The 19,263-nt window shown below is 44.6% G+C and overlaps 2 protein-coding genes across 4 annotated transcripts in view; one reads left to right on the top strand and one right to left on the bottom strand.

Moving 5' to 3' along the window:
• LOC133399354 (NAD(P) transhydrogenase, mitochondrial-like) overlaps window positions 1-10,233 on the bottom strand; it is a 19,153-nt gene extending 8,920 nt beyond the window's left edge. Inside the window, exons 1-14 of one of the 3 annotated variants that reach the window (XM_061670899.1) lie at window positions 9,633-10,233; window positions 8,118-8,308; window positions 6,410-6,576; window positions 4,362-4,591; window positions 4,090-4,289; window positions 3,407-3,494; window positions 3,239-3,327; window positions 2,856-3,043; window positions 2,605-2,738; window positions 2,058-2,249; window positions 1,489-1,639; window positions 1,018-1,179; window positions 799-909; window positions 554-699 (exon numbers count right to left, since the gene is read on the bottom strand). In XM_061670899.1, the coding sequence (XP_061526883.1) occupies window positions 554-699; window positions 799-909; window positions 1,018-1,179; window positions 1,489-1,639; window positions 2,058-2,249; window positions 2,605-2,738; window positions 2,856-3,043; window positions 3,239-3,327; window positions 3,407-3,494; window positions 4,090-4,289; window positions 4,362-4,591; window positions 6,410-6,539 (1,821 nt within the window). In that variant the 5' untranslated portion in view covers window positions 6,540-6,576; window positions 8,118-8,308; window positions 9,633-10,233. Of the gene's footprint in view, window positions 1-553; window positions 700-798; window positions 910-1,017; window positions 1,180-1,488; window positions 1,640-2,057; window positions 2,250-2,604; window positions 2,739-2,855; window positions 3,044-3,238; window positions 3,328-3,406; window positions 3,495-4,089; window positions 4,290-4,361; window positions 4,592-6,409; window positions 6,577-6,659; window positions 8,094-8,117; window positions 8,309-9,632 lie in introns of those variants that run through there. The other 2 variants (XM_061670901.1, XM_061670900.1) reach the window with 2 other exon arrangements.
• afg2b (AFG2 AAA ATPase homolog B) lies at window positions 9,460-19,223 on the top strand. The gene is made up of 10 exons (XM_061670902.1): window positions 9,460-10,313; window positions 10,467-10,652; window positions 11,175-11,459; window positions 11,542-11,727; window positions 12,594-12,752; window positions 13,634-13,843; window positions 14,192-14,419; window positions 17,704-17,838; window positions 18,832-18,957; window positions 19,079-19,223. The coding sequence occupies exons 1-10, from the start codon at window positions 9,720-9,722 to the stop codon at window positions 19,220-19,222; spliced, it is 2,253 nt and encodes a 750-aa protein (XP_061526886.1). The 5' UTR covers window positions 9,460-9,719; the 3' UTR covers window position 19,223.
• Window positions 19,224-19,263: the final 40 nt, after the last annotated feature.

The raw sequence follows: 19,263 nt of genomic DNA on the forward strand, positions 1-19,263 counted from the left end.
CCCCTAAAAAGTTTAGAATTGCCTATCGATGTAACAAGATGGCAGTAAGGCGCTATTTTTGTCTTCCTGAAATTGTTTTGAACCAAATGAAACTGCTCGACTCACTTCAACCTAATTCCTTGACACTGAGATGCCATAAAATGGCAGCATAGCACTACTTTTGTCTAAATGAAACTCCTGAACTCACTTCAACATTATCCCTTGGCACCGAGATGCCTCAAGATGGCGGCGTAGCATTTGTTTTGTCGCAATGAATCGCCTCAACTCACTTCAACATTGCTCCTTGACACTAATATGCCACCGTACGGCGGGATAGCATGAATTGTCTCAATGAAACTTCTCAACTCACTTCAACATAGTTCCTTGGCACCAGGAGGCTCCAAGCAATACTTGTATTGATTTGGCCTGAGCACAACAACAGCGAATAACGGCAGCGACGTGGATAAGCCTGCTGATTGGTTGATTTCGTTGTGCGGTGCAGACGTTGAATATCTGCTGTTTAAGAAGAACAAGGATGACGCACAAGTGGGAAGCTGACCGATTGCCCTTTCACCTGTTCGATGTTGTAACCAGCCGCCACGGATGCGGCGTATCCACCGACGAAGGCAGCCCCGGGTAACGCGTACAGGTAGTTGTACTCCGGGGGGTCAGCGGGACGCTTGAACATGTCCAGCATCCGCTGGGTGATCAGGAAACCGCCTGAACATGAAACAAATGTGCTCATTTATTCGGCCCCAAAACAAAAAAAACAATTGCAATTGATATTTGTTTTGGTTCAAATTTGAAAACAGGTCAGACCAGCAATGTTGATGGAGGAAATGAAGGCAGCCGCGAGGGCGAGACTCTCAGGAAGTGAGGACGGCGTGAGACCCCCTCCCATCAGAACCAGACCGCCGACTGCCGTCAGACCTGTTCAGGGAGCACAACGCGAAGCGCTGAAATCACCCCGCAAATCCAAATTATGTTCCCAAGTGGGGACAATTCATTCTGATTGAGTGCCAAGCGTAAAATTGGGACCTGAGATGGCGTTGGTGACGGACATTAGGGGCGAGTGCAGCGCGGGGGTCACGCCCCACACCGTGTGGTACCCCACGATCCCAGCCAGGCCGAAGGTCGTCACCATTTGCGTGAAGGCTGTGTTGGGAGAGATGAGGCCCAGAGCCAGACAGGTGGACAAACCTGCAGGGGTCAGCAAAGCCCAACCGCGGTCAACTACTTAAGCTGCTCGCTTCATACTCAACGGAACGCTGCTTTTCATTTTAGGGATCGAGCCCTGCCGTCCATTTGGGAAAAACCCAAATTGATATCAATTTTAGGGGGGGCAAGAGAACTTCTGCATAAAATAAAATAAAACATAATACCAGATAAAAAAGGTCGGTTGTAAAATTTCACCTGAAAGCCGAATGTGCCTAACTCTCTGCGAGTTATGTAATTGAAGTAATTCAAAGTGTCAGCATCAACGTATAGGCTTGCGTGTGTCCTCCCGACCTGCAGTGTAGACGCCAGCGTTGGTCATTGTGCGTTTAAAGGGAGAAACAGCAGCCACTTTCTCTGCCTCCAACTCTGCCATGGACTTCTGTTTGACTGGCGGCGGGGGGACGGTCTTCGGGAGGGGCGCGGGGAACGTATTCCCGCCATCCTGTAGGCGCACCCAAAACATGCGATCGTGGGAGAACGGATGGTGGAATTACAAGAACAAAATAACACAGCAGTTTTGCGTGAGAGAGAAACAGCTCGCCTTGTGGTAAACTCCGCACTCAAACTTAAAGATTAGCGTGCGCAAACGGCAATCAAGAACCGCTTACCAGCAGTTCTGGAAGACCAATTGTCTCTCAGTGCTTAGTTTAACGAGGGCGAAACCGATATGTAACACTGAGGTTGCATGCTTTGCCTTCCGTAAACAATGTGTCAGAGCTAAAGATTCCTGGAGAAGTCAGTAATGGGGGGTTCATTGCATTGTTGCTGGTGAGCTTTTCAAAGCGTTCGCGTGAGAGGCTCCGATAGGTAAGAAGCGCCAATGAGCGCCAGAAGAGCTGATGATTACAAATCAAACGCACCTTCATCACAAGCGTCCCGCGGATGACGTGGTCCATCGTGCCGTAGTCAAAATCCTCTTTGGGCTCGTAGTGGAAGTACTCCTTGTCGGGACTGATGGCCTTCAGCAGCTTCAGTACGTTGTTGGAGTAGAGGGTGCTGGCTTGGGTGGCCATGCGGCTGGGCAGGTCCATGTAGCCGATGTGGGTCACGTTCTGTTAAAAGGAAACAAAAGAAATCAAGAGCATCTGTAGATTTGGTTCCCCCAACTTTTTATCATTTTTCTTTTTTCTTCTTTTTTTTTTGGGGGGGGGGGGGGGGCAATGCCGAAAACGCTTATTGGAGGTTTATCCCCGCTTATCCAAGATTTTTTGGGGGTTAACTTTTTTATTTTGCTTTTTGCAATGAGATTGTAATGGGTATCAACCGTGCTTTTGTCCAAGTAAAGTACAGATTCTACCTGAAAAAGCGACTTAAGTACAGTAACAATGATTATTTGCTTTGTTTATTTCCCCCCCACTTGCATTTGGACATACTAAAGCAAGCAACCGGAGCATAAAAAAACCGGACCTTGTGAATGTGCAGCTCTCCAGGCCTGGTGGTCTCAATGTTACCCCCCGCCTCTGCAGCCAGATCCACCACCACAGAACCGTCCTTCATGGACTCCACAAATTCCTTCTTGATCAGAATGGGAGCCCTCTTTCCTGAACACAGGACAAGAAACATGAGACGAAGAAAATCCTCGCTGCGGACCAAAGTACGGGCCGCTTTCCGGAACGGACGGAAAACAAAATGCAGTGCCGGGGTCGGAGTTGAGCGACCTGGAATCAGGGCGGTGGTGATGACAATGTCGACTTCTTTACACTGCTTGGCGAACAGCGCCATCTCGGCTTCAATGAACTCCTTTGACATTTCTTTGGCGTAACCTCCGACCCCGTCGCCGGACTCTTTCATGTCCACTTCTAAAGGCTCCGCCCCAAACGACTTGAACTGCTCCAGAGCTGCTGGTCTGATGGACACGAAACAGTTTTAAGGAAAACCTTAAAACTTTGAGCAATTATTCGATATCTAGTTGTTGTGCCGGTGCGCCGTAGTCGTTCTACTACTTGTAGTATTGTAGTAAGTTGTCCAACAAGTGAGGACAAAGAGCCTCCTAGTAACGAGATATCAAGGATAACGAATGAATGCCGTTTCCAACTTCTACCTTGTGTCAAATCCTCGCACAATGGCTCCCATGGATTTGGCTGCCCCCGCTGCTGCTAAACCCGCGACACCTCCTCCGATGACCAGGACCTGAAGCCGGCACGTTTCGGATGCAAAAGCCGGAATGAGACGACACAAGGACAAAAAGAATCTTGAATGTGGCCTTTACCTTAGCCGGTGGTACTTTTCCTGCCGCTGTGATCTGACCGGTGAAGAATCGACCAAAGTGGTTGGCAGCCAGAACTACAGCCTTGTACCTACAAAGCCAAAAGCACCCACGTTGCTGATAGAACCTCTGGAACAACACACGGTATTCATTTGACACTCATAGGTCACGGCATTAGGTGCAGCTGGACGGAGATCCAATACCAAAAATGAACTCTGTTGAAGTGAGTTGAGGAGCTTCATTTTGACAAAACTAGTGCTTTGCTCCAATACTGTGGCATCTTCTTGCCAAGGAACTACTGTATGTTGAAGTGAGTTGATGAGCTTGATTTATACAAGATCTTGCGGCATCTCGGTGCCAGCTGGCCAATTTTCGCTGTTCGCGGCAGGGCTTGGTCGAGGGCACACTGACAACAGTGGTACTCGGTAGCCTGTAGGTGGCAATCCCGGCCTTTATTTCCTGTGGCATTTTCACAACGATACATGTCAAATGCCATATGAGGCTGGTAACTGGAGACTATTGCAGCTGACTTTGGGCGAGAGGCAGCATACGCCCTGGACTGGTTGGAGATAAACAACCGCTCACACGGCTGAGCATTAGCATCTTTGCAAAATAATGTCTCTTGGATCTCATCATGTTACGCAGGTGTACCCAATGAAGTCAATTTGATTTCTCATGGCCCTCACCCGGCGATATTGGCCATGGAGCTGAGCGCGTCGTAGCCTTGCGCGATGGTGACTCTGGGCACTTGATCCATGGCCAACACTGTGCTCTTCCGCTCTGACAGCTTCTTCATGAGCTCTGGATTCTGAGCTGGATAGATGAAGCTCACCAGGGTGGATTTTGGCTTCAGGAGGTCTGCCTCGCTCAGACTGGGTGCTCGAACCTACAGCGGAACACAACCGCTTTAAATGCTGTCAAATGTTAAAACAGCTGAAAGGTTAAAGGGAAGGGTTACCTTGAGGACCAGGTCTGATCCAAGGACTCCTTTGACATCAGTGATGCTGGCGCCTGCATCTTTGTACTGCTGGTCGGAGAACTTGGAGTCCTCACCGGCTCCGCTCTCCACCTTCACGCTGAAGCCTTGCTTGACCAGCGCCTGCACCCCGGCAGGCGACAACGCCACACGTCGCTCGTTCTGGAACGTCTCCTTGGGAACGCCGACCACCAGATCCTTGTAGAGAACACCTGGGGAACACAACACAAATGTGTTGTTGTCAGTTTTGTTTTTTTTTTTATTCAAATTTGAATACAAAAATGCTGTTTGTGATGCTACGAGACTCTTTGATACGCTCCCCCCCCAAAAACAGATTTGCTCAGGTGTCATGCCACAGATTAGAACTGTCCTTTTGTAAACCAGGGATGTCCAAATGTTTTCCAATGATGGCCACATACAGAAAAGAGGACTGAAAGGGCGGATCCACTTTATGACACACAAAAACCAACTCAATATTCTGTAGGTCAACAGATGCTAAGTAATAAAAATTACAAAAAAAAATCAAAAATCAAAATCTCAGATTGAGATTAATTTGAATGAAAATAATTGTATTTGTATTATATTATATTATCCATCCATTTTCAACACCTCTTATCCTGGTTAGGGTCGCGGGGCGCCGGAGCCTATCCCAGCTGACTTCGGGCGAAAGGCGGACTACACCCACAACTGGTCGCCAGTCAGTCGCAGGGCACATATAGACACGGACGACCATTCGCACCGTCACTGAGTGGGAACCGAACCCACGCTGCCCGCACCGAAGTCAGGCGAGTGTGCCACTACACCATCAGTGACTTATATTATATTATTTCTTTTTTTTTTTAAATAAAGAATTCAAATTATGCCACTAACATCTACATTTACCATTTTTTGTTTACCATTTTACAGATAACAAAATTGTGACAATTTTTAAAAACCTTTTACATTAAAAAACAATTTAAAATAAAAAGTGTGATAGCTTGTAACATTCAACTTTAGTTACATTTTTATTTTTTATTTGTAAAAAATCATGTGATATTTTGTAACATTTAATTTTATCTACACTTTTACAGTAAATAAAAAACTCAATCTTTTTTTTTTTTTTTTATATAAAAACTAATTTGAAATAGAAGTTGTTATATTTTTTTACTATTGAACTGTCACATGTTAATTATTTATTTATTATTGTATATACTTTGTGGCATTTTTCTTTCCGGCACCTGCAGATTCAACTATTTCTGTTTTTTTCCCCCAATTATTCCTTTTCCAAATGTTTCCAATCTTTTTTAAATGTTTTATTTGAATTTTATTTTGGGAGGGCGGGTTGGGAACCAACCCGGAATTGGTTTATATGTGCTTTCGTCCCCCAATAATTTTGGGGGGTTTCAAAAAAATGATAATGATTTTTTTTTTCCCAATGCAATTATAATGGCCGTCAATTAGCCGCAGATTTTCACCATTTGCAGTCCAGCCCGTTCCCCCACTGTCCTGTACTTTTTTTTGTTTCTCCAAGCATTAGAGTCCAACTGCGTGTGAATGGCTGAGACCAGTGTCGGGTTAACATTTCTCTCCATAAATGGTGCCGTGACCTCGCTGCCATAGCGACACTATTAGCAGGTGATTGGCTCCCAGCCAGCGTGGCTCGGGCCTGCTGCACTCCGACACAGATAGCGGCGCATGGGCAACTTTGAAAAGTTGTTGTTGTTGGAAAACTTGCACAACCTCTCCTTAAACATTTGGATCCCAACAGAGAGCGCACAAATAGGAAAAGCTTTATTTATTTTCGATGAGGGTTCTCCAGAGAGAGCAAACTCTTTTAATAGGTCACCTTTATCTGACCTCTCACATGTTAGCAGTAAAGAAACCATGGCAGCAACATTTCAACCAGTGTCCCCCCCCCCGGTCACACTTCTGGCATAAGTCGTTTCTAAAATCAGATTCCAGGACCAATCCAAAACCACACACAGGCCTCTATTATGCAAAGAAGTCGATATATATATATTTTTTTTTTACTAAAGCTACATGTATCCTACCTTTGGAGGCGTTTTGGTCCCATAACACAGGGAAGGTCCTGAAATTCCTCCTCGCTGGTATTTTCTGACGTACGCCTCGTTGGAGCACAGTGAGAGACGAGCTGGAGATGCAGTGCAAGAGGGTCGACATGGCCACGGAGCGTCCGCCCGGCGACTCCTTCTGGGCTCTGGCGAGCAGAGTCGAGTGCCAAGTTAACGCCGATTTTGCTGATAAATAACACAAACAGGCCTTGATGCCGCGGACACACACCCTGGCTGTGCGTTCCAGGAGACGCAGCAGTGACAGTTCAGCTCTGCAGGACACACACACACACACGCACACGCACACGGGTCCCAGGCCTGATCTCACACACTGCGGCTCGGTCGCGAGATCTGGAATTATGACGGCACAGACGCAAAGTGTGCCAAGCGCGTTCTGGCTGCTGAGCGGGCAGGAAGGGGAGAAAGTCACGCAGGGACGTCAAATGTTTTGAGGATTAAACGGGGACATCTGAGGACGCGCAGTTTCCAACGCAAACAGGCTTTGTTTGCGCATGGTGGATTCTGAGAAAACAGGATGACCTGGAAAGAGTGGCTGAGGAGGCACGATATCAAGGGCGTTTAGAGGACATTCACTGTGTTAAATGATCATGTACTCATTCATCCATTCATTCATTCACCACTCAGGCGTTGTTGGATTTCACGAGCTTTTCGGCAATTTTTAAAACGTTTGACGTTTTTTGTTTTTTTTTGCTTCGTTCTGTTTTTAACTAACATCGGTTCTTGTCTAAAATGGAGAAAACTAGGACTAAATATGGCGTCGAAACCAGTGGAATCTGTTACGACCACTCACCGGATCGTCGCTAAACCTGTCGAAAAGCAAAAGCTTGCGTTGTTATGATTTGGCTTCAGTAAATACGGCGCCATCCATTGTTGCGCTTAGCGTAAGATGTATACTGGACGGACTTTTTAAGGGTAGAGCAATATTTCGAGATGTTTGTTAGCCAGTCAAATGCTATTCAACTCTTTTGGAATCCTACTTTGTGGAATATTTACAGTTTAAACTATTAATATAAGATACTACAAACAGTTTTAGGAGCGTGTCGACTATTTGCGGACATTCGTTTTCCGCGGTCAGGCTCGGTCCCTTTCCGATGCAAATAGCGGGGGTCCACTGTCTTGATAATAGTACAGTTTTCTACAGCCGGCGGGGTGGGGGGGTTATTCTTCAATAAAATGTACGTTTTCTCCATGGTCAGCAGTGTACCTTTACTTCTCAAATCCAAACTGTCATTCATTTGCTCATTTAGAGGGCAGTAAGCCATTAAATGTCTCTAATTGATAGTAAAACGAGCAAATTCAATTGCTCCTTTGTCTGAAAATGTATAAACGATGTCATCTGGTATGTATGCATGATTCAAGGCAGTAAATAAGGATTTAAAATATGTTGACAAAATTGACAAAAGTAAATCAAAAAGGTACAATTTGATCTAAAGACTAAACAGATATACTTAAAGTCCTCAAGTTACACATTGGAAAATTTGATAAAAAAATAAATAAAATAAAAAAAAACATAGCCTTGGGAAGTTTCATGACATTTGCATTAAGACACACAAAAAAAGGTCAGCAGAGAGAAGGTTAAATCACTGAATGACACGCTGCAGTTTGCATTGTGCTGCATTGATTCGCCTACAAACTGAAGTATTGACTGAGTTAAAGCCAGACTTGCCTTTTTTTGTTGTTGAGTTTTTTTTTTTAAGCCGCTTCCACCGGGTCAAGAGTTGAACTCGAGTCTCACAAGTTGGTAGGGGAGGCCCGCAGCCGTGCCACTCGCCACACTGCACTGGAGCACCTGCCCACTGCACGTCCACGCGCACTCGCACGACGACCTTCCGCTCTGCGCATCGCGCCGCCTCCGCACTATTTATGGATAAATAGCCAACCACGTGACTCGTACTCATGACCACCCCGGGGAGCAGAAGAGATAATCACGTCACACACTGACGTACAATCGAATTAAAGGGTTAGCGTCGATCAAAACCCAGACAGGCGGTGACCACGGGATGGCTTTGATTTTATAAAACAGCTTTGCTCTACTCGGTAGAACACTATATCTCGCCATCCATCATTCATTATATTAAAACAGTGGGAAAAGATCGATTTTAATGGCATGGGACCTTTAAAAATAAATGGGTTACAGATCATTTGCGGCAAAGACTCTCCATAACTTCCCTTAACAACCCAGGCTACAGAAACAGTGGAGACAGTGGAGACATATCGCTTCAACATACTTCCTTGACACCAATTACAATTTCCCTACTTGCCAGGCTTTTGTCGCCATCTTAGGGCATTATAGAAAGAGCACAAAAATACACAAATAGGTTAATTTTCTAGCAAATCGTTTGTCGTCGTTTTTTGTCGGTGCACAAGGTGTTTCAACTTGCTCAATTTTGGTTAAATGCCCTTCAACAGTGTATGATTATGTAACGAATAGCGTAACGACCAAATCATAATATGGTCACTCTCCCACAAGCAAACCATTTTTTTCTCTGTAAATAAGTGTCTTTTGATGATTGTGTGCCTGTATTTTTTTATTTTTTTTTACCTCAAGGCTGCAAATTGTGAGATGTCAAACCGATTTTCATTGTTCCTATTCTATTATGTACAAATTAGATTTGTTTCTGTCTGATAGTTAGTGCGATGAATTGTTTGAATGAGTACTTTGTGTGCGTGCATTTCAGCGGCTTGTAAGCCCATGAGTGCTGGGCACGATGAAATTGTAATAAATATAATCAAATAATGCATTATTATCAATATTGTTGTTGCTGTTTTATTATGATTATGATTACCACTACTACTACACGGCGCAGTGACAATGTCGATTCAAATTGGATGGTTATTATTATGATGATCTTTTTTTCAGAACATTAATCTAAATAAAACGAAACGAACAATAACTACATGATCAATTACGATTACAAAAAGTGTAGTGTATATTTCTGTTAGTTGAAATCATGTTTTTGGTGCTTCTACGATGATTTTGTCACAACGGAAGTCAGTGGACAGGAAGACGTTGTGGTCGGCCATCTTGTTTTCACGCCCCACGTTTTCCCGTCAATTGTTCTTTGTAAACATGACTTCTTCCCTTGCAGTACACTATTGATATCATAAATATGATTGGGGAATGATATAACAGTGTATTGTTAAGAAGTCAAAACGGTTGCCTGTTCACGTAAATGCTCACCGACGACTTCTAATTCGTAGCTTGTAGCATAGCTAACAGTGGAGTTTAGCACTTCAGTCCGAGTGTCGTGTTTTCCCTTTCTTAACGATGACGTCTCTGAAGCTGTTGTCAGTGGAACCATCAGATCGGGGCTCGCAGAGGTGCAGGCTCGGTCCGGGTTTGATGTCGGCGCTGGGCTTCGGTGCGGGCTCCCCGGTGTTGCTGTCTCTTCCCGGGGGAAGCTGCCTGTGCTCCGCCTGGCCCAGGTCTGACCTGGCCGAGGGCTTCCTGCAGGCGGACATGAAGTGCTGCTCGCCGTCGCTCATCAGGCGTCCGCCGTCACGCCTCACTCTGGATCCCGAGCAAGTCGCGCTCGTCCCGTGTCCCGAACTGAAAGGAATGAAGATAAGCGTGGTCGTCCGAAGTGTTGAATTCAAGAGGAACAGCCCCCCTCGTTTTGTGCATGAGCTTGTGAAAGACATGCTGAAAGGGGCTCTGGTGCATAGGAGGCACGTCATAAGCCTGGAGGATTTCGACACGGACATTAGATACGTTGTCGTCGAAAACCTCTATCCGGATACTAACGAAGCCGGACTTGTCGCCTCCAAAACCAGTGTGGAGATCGCTGGCATCCAAACTGTCAGGCACTTCAAGAGCCTTCTGCAGGGCCAGGCCACAGCGCCTTTGGGGGGCCTGGAGGAGGTCAGCGTTTGAATGAGCCGTGTTTCTTCACAGCCGAGATCAAGCATTTCAGAACATCTGACGTGGAAAATACCTGTACCGCAATACTGCACTTCATCTTAAATGTGAGGACTTTCGCCACCTCTGACAGTTTGCTCGCAAAATGCCCCCTAGGTGAGCGCGTCGCTGAGAGAGATGCTGCAGCTGCCGCTTCTCTATCCTGGCACCCTGGCTTCTCTCGGGGTGTCGTGTCCCAGGGGCGTGCTGCTCGTGGGGCCGCCGGGCGTCGGGAAGACCCAGCTGGTTCGGAAAGTGGTCGGAGAAGCTGGCGCCGGCCTGGTGGTGGTCAGAGGGCCAGAGGTCAAGTCCTTTCAAAGTCATTTTGATGCTCATTTTGCTCTATCATCACACAACCTCGATTAACTGTGCAGGAAGTTGTGGAGTAAGTCGCAATCCATTTTTTGGAAGAAGTATCTTACAATAGAGGAATATCCTTTCTTTCTTTCTTTCTTTCTTCACATTCTCTTATTTTATAATATGTTTTTATGATACAAAGTAGTGCTATTTTTCTTTATTCAAAAGACGCAACAATAAAACCGTGCTTCTTTTTTGAGGGAGCTGGAAAAGATTCATAGCCTTTCAATATTATTATATTAGCATACGTGCTGTACAGTTATTTTATGATCCATATTTATACCTCTCAATTTCTACTAGTTGTTCAAATATTACTTTCCATGTGCAATATTATGCATATATATTCAGTATATCAGCAGTTTTGTACACTGTACAGTGTATTATAATTCCTCATTTTCTCATTGTATATCATTTTATATCTGATATTCCACATCTGTCTAACCGTATCTATGTAATCGAATGTTCCAGGTTGTGCGGTCACGCCCGGGCGAGAGCGAGGAGCTGTTGCGAGCCGTGTTCGCGCAGGCGCGCAGCACAGCAGAGGAGGGTCCGTGCGTACTCTTTTTGGACGAGTTGGACTCTCTTTGCCCGAGAAGAAGCGGCTCGTCCGCACCGGAGAACCGCCTGGTGGCTCAGCTCCTCACGCTGATGGATGGGGCGGACCGATCGGATCGCTTCCTCGTCATCGGTGCCACCAACCGTCCGGACGGCTTAGACCCGGCCCTGCGCAGGCCTGGAAGATTTGACAGAGAAGTACAAAAATACACCCACTTACATTATTGTGCGCCTTATCACAGATGTCTAAAAGAATAGAGACATTTTGCCATATCTTTAGGTTATCATTGGGCCTCCCACCTTAAGGCAGAGAGCAGCTATCTTGTCGGTTCTGTGCGAGAAGATGCCGGTGTGTCGCAGCGTGGATATGACAGCGCTGGCACGGAGAACTACAGGTTATGTCGGGTCAGACCTCAGCGCCCTGTGCAGGGAGGCCGCCATGCATGCTATGCGGGAAAACGCAAAGGTAAATCCGGCGGTGCATCATATGGATCATCTTGTTGCACGGATGCGTCTCGATAGATTTGAATCACGTAGAAAAGTTCATTCATGGCCACACGGTGTACAAGTGGTTAGCACGTCTGCCTTCCACTTGTGAGGTTTGTTGTTCAAATCTGGGCCCTGGGCTTCCTTTGTGCGTTTGCCATGTTTTCCCTGCGCTCGCGTGGGTTATCGCCTTCCTTTCACATTCCATATGTGCATAGTTCTAAGTCGATCATTTTATATACTAGACTGATCACTCCTATCACTCACTCACAATACTTAAACTGTTTATTATGATGTATATATGCTGTATATTTTTCTTCCACGCAGACGTACATGCTGAAAATTGTTTGCGAACGTTGAAATGTTGTTCATTTATCCATCCATCCGTTTTCTGTAACGCTTTATCATCACAAGGGTCGCGGGCGTGCTGGAGCCTATCCCAGCTATCTCCGGGCGAGAGGCGGGGCGTACACCCTGAACTGGTCGGCAGACAATCGCAGGGCACATAGAAACGAACAACCGTTCGCACACACAGTCACACCTACAGGCAATTTCTCATTAAATTAATTTAAAAAAAACGGCTTGTATGCTAGCTAATACTATTGATGAGGTGGTTTGTTTGTAATGAATAATTGAGACACTGAATACATTCATTTATGTAACATGGGTTCATGATTGTGTACATGCCAGATGCATGGTTTTTGATGCTTTCTGGTCCTCTCCATTTTAAGTGCTTTGCTTCCATCTTTTGGCACCCAAATGCAATTACAAACTTCGTTAAACAAAACGTTTTATGTCAGTCAAGTGAAGTTCAGTGTAAAACTTCCCTGTCATCTTTTCACACAGGGTTTAGGGGAGCAGACGTTGCTACTGAAACATTTCCTCGAAGCTCAGAAGTTGGTGCGACCTTCTTGCCTGCGGAGCAGCCTGGGCCGGACGGATCTCTCTCCTGTGACCTGGGAGCAGGTCGGCGGTCTTGATGACATTAAAGTGAAACTGAGACAGGTGAAATAAAAACCTTTCATCATGGTTAGAATATATATCATGCAGTGGGTTAGACAGTACACTCCCCGGACACTTGAAATACAAGAGCCGTATCGAACATTCTGCGTTTACATATATGGCACTGCTCAAATCCTCTCTACTGCATCCTCCTCAGCTGACACTGACAGCAGTGCTACTGCGAGCAAGAGCGCAGTCGCAGCTCTCGGTTACACACATTTGGTGTCACCGTGAAAAAGGTTGAAACCTTCGGCATTTTTGATTAAAACAGAGCCTGAATCAAGTTTGCACGTGCGCAGTGAGAAGATGGACCAGTCCATTGCATGAGATGAGAGGGGGGTGCACTAGAAATGTTCATGATAGATCCAGAATTTAGTTTTTTTAAGTGCATGAATCAAGATCAATACTTGCTTTAAACCCAAGAAAACTTTATTATTGCGTTTTTATGAGACATTTGAGGAGCCCCTGGAAATCTCTGCGCCCCAGGCAACTGCCAGTGCTTGCCTCATGGGAAATCCACCGGTCTTTGGGTGAGGAGCGTTCGGGAGCTGCGTTCTGCTTTTGAGCCAGCAGGTGGCATCTTAACACTGTAGTGTCCCTAGAAAATGTCCCGTGAATGATAGAATCCTTCACTCCGGCACACTTTTAGTGGTTGAAGGTTGGAGTGGTCCAAAACCTCACTGCATCCTACTAAGAGCACTTTCTAAATTGTGGGTTGAGGGGTAAACGAAACTGAACTGATTATAAGATAGTTTTACTGCTTTGGCTTGAGCACGATAACAGTGAGTTTTTGAAGGATTGGGTTTCACTTTTTGGTTTCCCGTTGTTACTTGCTTTCCATTCATTCTGTCTTACTCTGTGTGCTTGCATGTGAACATTTGAAGAGTATCGAATGGCCAGCGATGTACCCCGAAGCTTTCTCCCGCCTGGGTCTGCGTCGGCCTCGTGGCGTGCTCCTCTACGGGCCTCCGGGGTGCGCCAAGACAACGCTGGTCCGAGCGGCGGCCTCTGCCTCAAATTGTACCTTCCTGTCCGTTAGCGGCGCCGACCTCTACTCGCCCTACGTGGGAGACTCAGAGAAGGCCTTGTCACAGGTGCTCGGTCTCCTCAATCTACAGCAGTCCCTTGAGATACGAGCGACCCGACCTCTGAGTTTTTCAAGATGTGAGCAGTCGTTCGGCCAAGCTTTGTTTTTTTGTTCTAGCACTAGAAGCGATTAAAAGCCCAGTGCCAGAGAACGTCAGGACCCGCGAGGCTTGATATGATGAATGCATAGCAGATAAGATATGATGGCCCAAGACTGTTGAGACATTTAACAAGTAGTAAAAGAACCTTAAAATGCTAGCAGTGAACTTAACTCACTTAACAACAAGTGGCAGTATGTGTTGTGTGTTTGTGTTGTCTTGTTTCATTTCATCTACAAGCTAATCTCTTTCGTACAGCTGTTTCGTCAAGCGCGGGCCTGCGCTCCGTGCGTCCTGTTCCTGGATGAGATCGACTCTGTGATTGGCTCGCGGTGCAGCGGTCAGGCGCCGAACAGCGTTCAGACTCGACTCTTGTCCGTGCTCCTCGACGAGATGGACGGCGTCGGCCTGAAGACGCTGGAAAGGAGGGGCACGCAGAAGATCCTCCAGGTGGAGGGAGCAGAGGAGAGTCAAACTCCAGAGCAGGTTAGACCACAAGTGTCAAACCTCCAAATGGCCCGTGAATTTTTTTTAAAACTAGCCAAACTAAAGGGGCAATTATGTAATATGTTGACGCAATACCGTCTGACTTTTTCAAAGCTATTGCGAAGTCTATGCTAGCTGATTTGCAGCAAACAATTGCTCACTTCAGTCAGCGAGTTTCCTAAAGCTCTTAAAATAGCTACCATTAAGCCTCTTCAAAAAAAAAAAAATAAATAAATAGAATGGTGGACGCTTCCCTGTTAGCAAGCTACAGACCCATCTCAAATCTCCCTTTCATAGGCAAGATCGTTGAGAAAGTTGTTTTTAAACAACTCAGCAATTTCTTGAACTTAAATGGACTTTTTGACAAATTTCAATCAGGTTTCCGAACTCATCACAGTGGAGAATCTGCTCTTATCAAAGTGCTAAATGATACGAGGTTGAATACTGACTCGGGAAAGGTGTCAATACTGGTCTTGTCTCAGTGTGGCCTTTGATACGGTAGATCATAATATACTGCTGAAGGTTGGAAACGTGGGTCGGACTCAATGGAACAGTCCTTACATGGTTCAGGGCCTACCTGGAGTTATTTTGTAACCATTGGAAGTGTTCAATCTCATTGAATGGCAATAACCTATGGGGTCCCTCAAGGGTCAGTTCTTGGACCCCTTCTGCTCAGCCTGTATATTGTTAAAATTGTAAGGCCTCAAATGCCAGCTTATGAAACCTGTTGCGAAACAGAGGCGAAAACAGCAAAGTTGTGGTCACGCAACAGAGGCGAAAACAACAAAGTTGTAGTCGCACAACAGAGGCGGGAAGAGAGACACGTAATTAGGGGCTTGAACTGCAAGATCCACTCCAAGTGGTGACCGGCATACGAGCCCAGAAGCTTCTGTAAGTGTGATTTTGACTATATAATAAAAATCCTGTGCTAACTAAACTCTCACCAACTCGCCTTGCTGATGAACTCTTCTCCTCTTGAACACAACCGGGAACGAGACGTCCCTCCCGAGGCGCCTGGGGCGACCTAAAAAGCGGACAATATGCTACACCATCCATCCATCCATTTTCTGAGCCGCTTCTCCTCACGAGGGTGGCGGGCGTGCCGGAGCCTATCCCAGCTGTCATCGGCCAGGAGGCGGGGTACACCCTGAACTGGTTGCCAGCCAATCGCAGGGCACATAGAAACAAACAACCATTCGCACTCACATTCACACCTGCGGGCAATTTTAGAGTCTCCAATTCATGCATGTTTTTGGGATGTGGGAGGAAAGCGGAGTGCCCGGAGAAAACCCACGCAGGCACGGGGAGAACATGCAAACTCCACACAGGCGGGGCCGGGGATTGAACCCCGGTCCTCAGAACTGTGAGGCTGATGCTCTAACCAGTCGTCCACTGTGCCGCCTATATGCTACACTCTTGGGTCAAATTCTTCAGCACTATAATTTTCACTATCATAGCTATGCAGATGACACACAGTTATATCTAGCAGTGTCTCCAGATGACTACAGTTCAATTGAGGTTTTGTCACTGTCTAAAACAGATAAATAACTGGATGAGCCAAACATTTCTTCTTAAAAAAAAAAAACTGAGATTGAGGATTGCTGTTCGTAAATACACGGAGTCACTCTCTTTGAAAACCAATGACCCCAAGTCCAAAAGCTTGGTGTACTGATGGATTCCGATCTGACTTTTAACAGTCATATCAAATCAATTACAAAACTGCCTTCTACCATCTGAAGAACATAACCAGAGTGAAGGCTTGCATGTGCCGAGCAGACCAGGAGAAGCTCATCCATGTGTTTTCTCAAGTAGAGTTGACTGTTTTAATGGTCTTCTGAGTGGACTCCCCAAAAAGAGCATTAAACAGCTGCAGCTCATTCAAAATGACCAGAACAAAGAGGTCATATTCCTCACATTGTAAAGTCTTTACACTGGCTCCCAGTCAGTCTATAATCACGAAAGGGTTTTCCTGAATACATGAAAGAAATGCTAAGGAAAATGTACCCAGTAGGGCTCTGAGATCGACAGACTCAGGTCAAATAGTGGCGCGCAGAGTCCAAAGCAAACATGCTGAAGCGGCATTTCGCTATTATGCTGCACTCAAATGGAAGAAGTTGCCAACAGAAGTGACGCCGGCCCCAAGTGTGAATGTTTTTAAGTCCAGGTTAAAAACCCTTCGTTTTTTTCCTCATGCTTTTTAGAGCATTTCCACTTTTAAATGATATTTCTTGCCGTGTAAGTTCTTTTCATTGTGCGTTTATATTTTTTCTTTGTTTTTAAGGCTTATAATCATGTAAAGCACATTGAGTTTCCTTGATTATGAAATGTGCTATATAAATAAATTTGCTTTGAGACATTTGTGTGCCGACACAGAACATACGGTACTACAGTGAACTTAAGAGTGACCCAACTTGGTGGAGGATTGTATAATTATTAGCTGTTGCTTGGTCAAGTGTTTTATTTTATTATTTTTGTTCCCGTGTTTTGTGTTGTTTTTATCTTGCGTTGTGGCAAAAATATGAATTACATACGTGCAGTGGAAAAAGGAGTGCAAAGGTCGTTGATGCACTTAAAAACGTTTAATGACCGGAACTAACAGCCAAACACACTAATGAAAAAAACATTTGTCAGGAGCGGAATTGAAAAATGGAAATCTGAGCTCCTGACATCATTCAGGAGGGTGTGACTCTTAAGAGCACACGTCAACACACAACTACTACAATGTGTGTGTGATTTTTACATTAATTACACTTTATAAAACCTGTTTATTTCATGACATTTTCTTTTATCATGTTTTACAATATTAATTATTGCTATTTTTCTTGATTAAAAATGTAACAAAAAATCGAGGTGAAAAGATTTAAGCCTTATGTTTCCTTTTAAAGCTACGCACTTTTTTTTATTTGCATTTTGATAACCTATTAGCGTAATTGACTGTTTTTTTTTTTTTTTACTTTTTGGTTAATAACAGAAAATAATAATAAGAATAATAAAATGAAAAATTCAACTAACAAAAGAAGAGTCCAGTTGCCTTCCTTGAAGCGTTTTGGATTACTATGACCTGGATGACAGAAAATCAACACAGTCATGAAGAAAAAAAAAAAAGACACATTTTATAGCACGCCCATTGGTATTTCTTACTGATATTGTGACAGAAAGTTCAAAAACCTTTGACAATTATGCTATTAGGGTAATGATTTTGTGATCACTTTAGTGAAATTGACATCAGTATACAGTCCAGTGCAGTCCAATTCCTACTAGTATACGTTTGTGCTCTTGGACAGATGGACAGCCAGGACGTGTGCAACAAAGACGTGATGGTTGTAGCAGCTACAAACAGACCCGACTGTTTGGACAGTGCCCTTCTGAGGCCCGGCAGACTGGACCACGTTCTCTATGTGCCGCCACCAGACCAGCAGGTTAGCTAGTTGCCTCCACTTAATAAAGACATACAAACAAAGCTCGATCAAATCAACAATTTCTATTCCTTCGCTCTAAGCTCACCATGCATACTACCACCCTCTCCCTCCATTCCAGCAGTTTTATTACCGGGAACCTCTTTCAGTTTTCTACCCCAAATGGCTGGAACACTTTTTTTTTTTTTTTAGAAATTATAAAACATACTTTATTCATCCCAATATTATTGTTTAAATAGTTTATGAGGGATACTGTACGTGATTGCTGTCCCAGTTTTTTAGCCTATGAATTTTTGATTCACTTTATGCTGTTATGTAATGTATTATGTAAATAACTATAGAACTAGTTTGTTGTGTATTTGTATTGTCTGTCATTTTACTTTTACACTGCTGTCTTTAGCCAGATCGGCTTTGCAAATGCAAGCCTGTTCTCAAGTGTCCTACCTGGCTGGATAAAGGTTATATTAAAAAAAAAAAAAAAAAAAGGTTCAACCAAACCATGTAATTTCCTTGACCAAAGGTTTGCTAGCTTAATGCTCGCATATAATGCAAAATGCCGTAGACAGGCGAACAGAAAGTAGCATAGATGTCACGGTAATTATAAACATTCAAATAACTGTGACCTAGGGTCCAGATTGGTTCAGGAGGAGCTATTTATTTTCTCAGTTTATCGGTTGAAAATATTAGTTTTCTGTTATTCTGCAAGTAACTCAGCTCAATTTTATCTATAAAGCTCTTTAAAAACAATGCAAAGATACACACTGAACATAAGACCATTTAACATAGTTTAGAAACAATAGAACAATAACAAAGTGAATAAAATAAATAATAATAAAAAAACACCATCACAAAGGCAGGCTCAAGGGAGCTTTGAGGGAGTGCCAAAAATTCAAAGGAGAGATACCAGACAGAAAAACCTCGATGTCATGGCATGACCGCAAAGCCAATAGAATTTCCAAATTGAGGATTTATAAATGTGCGATGGTTTTTGTTTAGGCCCGTCTGGCCATCCTGAAGGTGCGCACAAAGTCCATGCCTCTGGATCCCGACGTGCGTTTGGAGGAGCTGGCTGCTGGGACTGATCTTTATTCTGGAGCTGACCTGGAAAATCTTTGCAAAGAGGTAATAGAACGCACTTCATAGCGCTCCTCACGCTAAAGTCTCAGATCGGGTCAGAAATGTAAGATTTCCTGTTTTTTCGAATGCGGCATATATCTGAAAACTGTTGTTTTTTGTTTTCCAGGCTGCTCTGCTGGCGTTAGAAGAAAACATGGACGCGTCTAGCATCAAACACACGCACTTCTTGCAGTCGCTCAAGACAACCACACCCTCTCTCACAGCCCAGCAAATCCAAACATACCAGATAACATCTGATCAGAACATTTAAAGTTCCCCCAACATTTATTTTTTAATAAAATGTAAAAACCT

The sequence above is a fragment of the Phycodurus eques genome, chromosome 2, assembly GCF_024500275.1.
Source record: "Phycodurus eques isolate BA_2022a chromosome 2, UOR_Pequ_1.1, whole genome shotgun sequence".
Lineage (NCBI taxonomy): Eukaryota > Metazoa > Chordata > Actinopteri > Syngnathiformes > Syngnathidae > Phycodurus > Phycodurus eques.

What these genes read in the sequence shown, in the direction of transcription:
- afg2b (XM_061670902.1), top strand. Translation starts at nt 9,720, where the DNA reads ATGACGTCTCTGAAGCTGTTGTCAGTGGAACCATCAGATCGGGGCTCG. An exon ending in AGAGTCAAACTCCAGAGCAG is followed by an intron (nt 14,420 to 17,703) that starts GTTAGACCACAA and finishes GCTCTTGGACAG; the next exon opens with ATGGACAGCCAGGACGTGTG. An exon ending in TGCCGCCACCAGACCAGCAG is followed by an intron (nt 17,839 to 18,831) that starts GTTAGCTAGTTG and finishes GTTTTTGTTTAG; the next exon opens with GCCCGTCTGGCCATCCTGAA.